Here is a 7370-nt window from a genome sequence, read left to right as displayed (position 1 = left end):
AAATATGCTCTCTGGATTACTCAGACTTCCTCAACTTACTTGGACTAATGGATACAATATACATGTATGGGTTTAGTGTGTTTGAAAGTATATGCATTCATTCCTACCTATGCTGGTTCTTGCGATTATCATGTTTGCTATATAATAGGTATGAAAGGTTAATTCATATAAGAAATATGCATGAAAGTAGATCTTTATGAAAAAATCATCTGTCAGTAACTTCAATAGGTTAAATAGGGTAGAACATACTATACATTTAGGAACAGATCTGCTTGATTAAATATTGCTTTTCGTAACAATGTCAATGAAACCTTTATGAAAAAGACTTCAAAAACTCACTCTTGCACTTACATAGACACACTACCAATACTATCAGGATGAAGTTGATCATACAGAGCAAGAACAAATTCAGACCACACGAACGTTTTAAGCGTGACATCACCCCTTGGCTCTGGGCAGGATGAGCAGCGTCCTCATCCCCAGAACTGCTCATCCTCGCTGCCACATCACCAGTGGGGATATCAAGGGATAGTAGTGTGAACACATCAAGGTTAATAAAATGCGCTGGAATGATATACCCATCCTCATATTCAAGTGGAATTTAATATTACTGTTATACAGTCTCCCATATTCCCTGCAGGCCTTCAACGCCCTCAATTTTTGTCTTTGCAATGCACACAAATTCCAATTATAAAACCCAACGAAATAAAAGGTACAGCTTATTAGAAATCATCAGGAAGAGTAGAAAGCAACAGAGGTAAAGGAGAAGAGTAAAATCAAGGACTAAAATTGGAAGAATAATGCGAGGAGGAAAAGAAGTGGTCTCTCGATGACAATTTGAGATTATACCACACTGATGATTTTCTGAGCACGTGTTGGCCTATCGAGAGGCAATGATGTACGACTGCGGTTACAGCATAGAAGCTCCTCCAGCTCCCAAGGAAAAAAAAGTGGTCCTGGGACTCTCCCACACCTGCCCCCTCTCTAAATACACTTTTCTCAAGCGTTCTCCCTTTGACACATCCGGCTTCAAAGGGGCTTGTATTTCCTAGAGTGGAGTGGTGCTAGTCCCCTTTCTTCACCACTGTTGCAGTCTCTTTGTCAGCCTTCTTCTTCTTCTTTGAATTCTTATTACTAACAGAAGAGATGATCAGTTGCTGAAAAGGAAAGCATTTTGTATCATCTCTCTTGGTACTTCAAGACATGTTAAATTTGTGCAATGTGTAGTTATTATTTGCTTTGAATATAACACTACACATCACCGGGTCTGTTTACAGAGTGCTTACAGGAAAGTAAAAAATAAATAAATAAATAAAATGAAGATTTCTTATCTGATTATATAAATTATATATTGTATATCAAATATTATATGTTATATTTATATATATTATATAATTACTTATGTATAAAGTATATCTAATTACAAATATATGTTTATTACAATCATAGTTGCTCCTCAAACACAGTTAATGCAAAGAATTAAATCAAGCAAACTTTTTCATTAAAGCAATTTCCTTAAATTACTAGTTTTCCCTCTATTCTAAATAACAATTGCATGCCAATGCCATTTCTCTAATATTCAAATGATTTTATAAGCTACTGACCAAAGGCCTATAAACCTTTTTTTCCCCAAGATAAAAATTGGCTGTATATGAAGGGGGTTCTATAACACAAAGTAGTAAATGATATCTTAAAGAAAAAATACAGGCAGGAGTAATCGTAACCAACAGATTTTATAATATATCACGTTTCTGTTAAAAGGGAACTGACAAAACAGCAGAGTAAAATGTACTATTCATTTCCATACCTTCAGCTCAGGATCTTCAATCTTGTGTTGGGACTCAAACAATTCAGTGTCAAATGGCATTCCTGTAATCCTGTGTTGTCCACCAGGCATTAAAAGTACAGTAAACTTGAACTGTGCAACAAATTCTCCTTTCTGAAAGAAAAATATACAGATGAAAAGCTAGAAACATTAATACTCTTTATTATTCAACAAGCAATAAATATTCACTAAAACAGGGTTTTCTGAAAACTAATCAAAGCCTTTGTGCATTTAGATTTTCATGGGGACATGTAAAACTCATATGAGAATTATTCAAACCATTCTGTAAATTTCTTTTCATTCCAAGCAAGATCACAGGGCCACAGACCCTATAAGGATTCCACACATTCACAAATCTTTTGTCCTCTATGCTACCACCTCTTCATATTTTCGTAATACAAACCATAAAACAAACTTACCCGTTCCCACAACACTGGGTAAGGATCAATCAACTTGTGAGATACACATTCTAGGACACCCATACGTGCTTTCTTCTCATCATCAAATAACCGCAAATTGAAAGGCATATCACGGTAGCTTTTCTGGACCTGCAAAAACAGTTTTAAAATTAGAATTTACTACATTTTTGTTGCATTAGTCAAATTATTTTCAATAAACTACAACTGGAATAAAATAAAAAGAAAAACAAAAGTATCCACAACAAACCTGAGCGAAGAATTCGCGGGATGCCTTCAACTTCAGATGGTAAATTTCATCAGTTTTCCTAAATATTGTAACACGTGCATCCATTTCCCTGCCCTGCAAGGAAAAAAAAGGAAAATTCTGTAAGTACCTTGATACAAGACATCACCGACGCAGGAGCCTAAATAAAAGTAAATAAAACATAGCATCAGATGGCTCCTGCGGAACTCTCATCAGGGGTCTGACAATCCAAACACTGGATATAGCATATCATCATCATCTGCCAACTATTTACGGTCCAAAAATACTAGCAGCATACGAGACAACATACCTGGCCTTCTCCTGTGGAAACAATGACATCTACTGCATAAACTTCGTGTGTTTCAAAGGTCTGTTTTTCTACTTCCTTCCTCTGTGCTTCTGTGGGGTTCTGAATGATAGTCTTTTCACCGTCAATACGTCCCTGCTGAAGCTGGAAAGACAACATGCCTTCCACTGGTTTACACTTAAAGGTCTTGCTAATCTTTGTGACAGTATCTGTAACTGCAAAGTTCTGGTTGCCGGGTTTCACAAGTCGGAGCGCAGCCTCTGAAGAATAATATGCAGCCAACATCGCATCAGCTTTTCGTCCGTCAACCTATCAAAAATTAAGAAACCTGTGTATTAGTCATACATACAACATTGAGTTTGCAAATGTGTCATGGCATTTCTGACCAGAAGAGACAAAAGATAAAAAATAATATAAATAAATTATTAGATTACTTATTTTTCAAACATCTATACACCGTCACAATTTTATCTCTATATAAATCTACATCTAGTTATATATGGTACATCTAAGAGGAAGATCTGCTAAAGGAACATTCTGGATCCCTAATAGGTTACTGGTACCAACAATTTTCCTAACATTTGGCATTAGATACCTGGCAAAACTCTCAATTAATAGATGGTATGAAGTCCTATCATTTGACAGCAAGAGCTAGGGCCAGTATTCATAAAAAGATTATAGACAGTAGATTTTGTCCATGATACAAAAAGTGACTCTGCAACTTGTCCATGATACAAAAAGTGACTCTGCAACTTGTCCATGATACAAAAAGTGACTCTGCAACTTGTCCATGATACAAAAAGTGACTCTGCAACTTGTCCATGATACAAAAAGTGACTCTGCAACTTGTCCATGATAGAAAATAGTGACTCTGCAACTTGTCCATGATAGAAAATAGTGACTCTGCAACTTGTCCATAATAGAAAATAGTGACTCTGCAACTTGTCCATAATAGAAAATAGTGACTCTGCAACTTGTCCATAATAGAAAATAGTGACTCTGCAACTTGTCCATAATAGAAAATAGTGACTCTGCAACTTGTCCATAATAGAAAAAGTGACTCTGCAACTTGTCCATGATAGAAAAAGTGACTCTGCAACTTGTCCATGATAGAAAATAGTGACTCTGCAACTTGTCCATAATAGAAAATAGTGACTCTGCAACTTGTCCATAATAGAAAATAGTGACTCTGCAACTTGTCCATAATAGAAAATAGTGACTCTGCAACTTGTCCATAATAGAAAATAGTGACTCTGCAACTTGTCCATAATAGAAAATAGTGACTCTGCAACTTGTCCATAATAGAAAATAGTGACTCTGCAACTTGTCCATAATAGAAAATAGTGACTCTGCAACTTGTCCATAATAGAAAATAGTGACTCTGCAACTTGTCAGACTCCTAGCTTTCAATTTCAAGAATTACCAATTGCACTGCTTAACAATTCAGTGGAAGCAGTGAAAATGTAGAGTGCATTTTCAACCGCAAAACATTATTATAATGAATTATCATAACTGGGGGTTATTACAATGTTACAATTCACATGGTTAACCCATTCATGCCGGGGGCATTCCAGCCTTGCTAGTTACAATGCCGGGGCTCTCGAACAAATAGGCCTAAACTAATTAAATGATCGACGCTGTATGACTGCACCCAGCGAACGGGCCTTGAATGCGCGGTACCCGTGGTGTACCACCCGTCCAGAGAGGGTTAATGTTTAAAAGTGGGAACAGCAAAAGTCAGAGAAATTCATCAAGAACATTCCTAGACCAATTAGCAGAAAGTGGAAGACAATCGAGTCACATTTTTTTCAAGTCTTCAGCCTGTTAACCCATTCACGTCGGGGCGATTCCGGCTCTGAATGGTCAGAGTGCCAGGGTTTTCGAATGCATAGGCCTAACGCCTCGGGATTCTCAGGCGCACTAGCCTCGAGCCTGGGCTGTCCGCTAGCTCACCCCGAGCGCCGGCCTTGGCCAAATATCTCATTGCCGGCGTCTGACGCAAAAACCACGAAAAGTGTCCCCACGTCATCAGGCGCAAATGGATTAATGACAGGGTGGGTTTGGCTCCATCAAGACATTTCAAAATACTCAGGCCTAACATTGTGGGCCATTTGTAAGTTGAGGCAGCCGCTACTGCCCCATCCCCTGGCAAGCCAGCTAGACAAAAGCCATGACATGGCATTCACATCACCAGCAAAAAGACCAGCCAAGCTATGTGAATGTCATATCATTCTTCTTTAACCCATTCGTGCATGATAATGTGCCAACACGTTTCATGGTTTTTGCATCATACACTGGTGACGAGATATTTGGTCAAGGCCGGTGCTCTGGGGTGAGCAAGCAGACAGCCCAGGCTCGCGGCTAGTGCACCCGAGAATCCCGAGGCATTAGGCTTATGCATTCGGAAACCCCGGCATTCTGACCATTCAGAGCCAGAATCGCCCCAGCGTGAATGGGTTAAGGAGTTAAATTTGTCAAAAAAATTTTATTACCTCTCAAATATGCCAAGATTCTTATTTCATTGGTTGGATAAAAATTAAAAGCACAATACATAATGCAATTTGAAGTTCCTATGCATACCTCTAAAGTAATATGAACATATACAATTCTCTTTAACTTAATTAAAACTTATAGTCACCCATATACACTGTTCTCTTTCCTAGTGTGCATATAAACATGAACTTACAAACCTAACTAAAGAATATAAAATGCTGTTCTAAGTTATGCAACTAGAATCTGGTCTTACTTCTAAAGGTTACAGTTTCATTATCAGGCAACAGTATATTTACCTTGTTCTCTTTTGAAGCACCAACGACAACGGTATGGCCAACTACTGCAATGAACCCATCTAAGTGGGCACCCATGTCAATTTTGACCATGTCACCATTCTTGAGTGTGGTGTCCTTGTCTGAGAGCAGGGGGGAATAGTGGTTGATACAGTTATTAACCGAAACACACACTGGAAAAGCAAGGCCCTTCTTCATGGCTTTCTCCTTCTTGAATACTTTGTTGCATTCTTCTATAAGCATTTTGTCGCCCTCAACACAGATGCTGCGGACTGATGCATCGGCAACGCACATGTCCACGAGCTTCTTCAACGTCCCTGCAAGAAAAAGAATTCATGAGAAATAATACTGAAAACTATCACAAGAATATGTAAAAGTGAATAATAACTACTGAAAATTATCACAAGAATATGTAAAACTGAATAATAACTAATAATCATATTACAAATACAAATACAATGGTGGTAATATATAAATTAATTTTCTAACATTTCCAAATATGAGGTAAGAGTTACACAAGTATGCATGTAAGAAGTTCCTTATTTTTTCTACCACCTGTTGCTTTGAAATGTTGAAATAAAAGTTTAAGACATTTCATGACATTACTGATCATAATCAATTAACCTATTTATATTCACTTAATAATCTTCAACCCTCTCTAGGGAACCTTTGCATATTCCAAGCCCTCGTCTACAAGCAATTTCTAAACACGTTATTGCCCCTATAGATTATAAAGTGAAAACAGACATGGGAATTGAACTTCCCATTTTCAGAATATCTTGAAAGAATTAGCGGTGCATTCTATTCTAAAATTCTAACAAATAAGGACGACAATGACTTCTACACATAATATACTCAGGAAAAAACTTTTATAAAATATTCAGTAAAATCCAAGTTGTCCTTCACTATAAGGTCTTCAAATAAAACCACATAATACAAATAATTGATAAGGATACATTTTTCCCAAATATTACCCCAATGCTACCACACCACACAATGAAGACGCTAACACTAGTTATCCCACAGTTATCACATCAGTGCTTCCATCTTGCACATCCTGGAAAATTGAAACTATTCTTAATCCTGTGTTTGTGTAACAGCTATTTTCAGTTATTGTGAGACTTAACTGGTTACAAGGATTTTTTTTCCTTTTTTACAAGCAGTATTTACGGAAACATACTTTTAAGTTCATCTATTGCCATTCTGACTGCTCAAAAGACACCAATGCTGTGAAAACAACTAAACAATATTCCAGTAAACAATGGAATATTGTGGTAAAAATATTGTGATAAAGATAAAAGATCAAATCAGCATCTTTTTATTTTCTAATTAGTATAATTTTTTGACAATCAAGCTAATGCCTTCCTAAAGTATATGGCTTTCACTTGAGCTAAACAGCACATAAATGTCAAATCTAGGAATGAACCAAAACAATTTCTATAAATGATTTTTTAAAACCATCATTACTGTACAGAACTGGCTAAGATAGATACTTCCTACAATGACAGTCCAGTGACCAAAGTTCGCAACAAATAAATCTAAAAGTAACTCAAAAGTTCAACCTTGTACAGATTCTAAAAAAAAAAAAAGGCAAAAGTGCAATGAACGTGCAACTATCATATATGCTCGTCATGTAGATGCTGATCAAAAGATTTCATCTATTCAACATCTTAACTTGCAATACAAGGAAAAATACATTTGGCTTCATAAATCTGGAATTTTCTGGTTTACAAGTCCTATAAACACAAAAATCAAATGGAAAAATATACATTATATTACAGTTACCATT

General features: G+C 36.7%; 1 protein-coding gene across 1 annotated transcript in view; it reads right to left on the bottom strand.

Annotated features, from left to right (window-relative positions):
• Positions 1-568: 568 nt before the first annotated feature.
• The window catches only part of LOC122251582 (proliferation-associated protein 2G4), an 8707-nt gene continuing 1905 nt past the window's right edge, over positions 569-7370 (bottom strand). Inside the window, exons 2-7 of the mRNA XM_043013616.2 lie at positions 5585-5898; positions 2799-3104; positions 2492-2584; positions 2245-2373; positions 1808-1939; positions 569-1157 (exon numbers count right to left, since the gene is read on the bottom strand). Coding sequence (XP_042869550.1) covers positions 1065-1157; positions 1808-1939; positions 2245-2373; positions 2492-2584; positions 2799-3104; positions 5585-5898 — 1067 coding nt within the window. The 3' untranslated portion in view covers positions 569-1064. The remainder of the gene's footprint in view (positions 1158-1807; positions 1940-2244; positions 2374-2491; positions 2585-2798; positions 3105-5584; positions 5899-7370) is intronic.

The sequence above is a fragment of the Penaeus japonicus genome, unplaced genomic scaffold (assembly GCF_977035675.1).
Source record: "Penaeus japonicus unplaced genomic scaffold, GWHDUDI00000001_assembly GWHDUDI00000018, whole genome shotgun sequence".
Taxonomy (NCBI): domain Eukaryota; kingdom Metazoa; phylum Arthropoda; class Malacostraca; order Decapoda; family Penaeidae; genus Penaeus; species Penaeus japonicus.
Note: the sequence above shows the minus strand (reverse complement) of the source record. Positions and strands in the feature narration are given on the sequence as shown.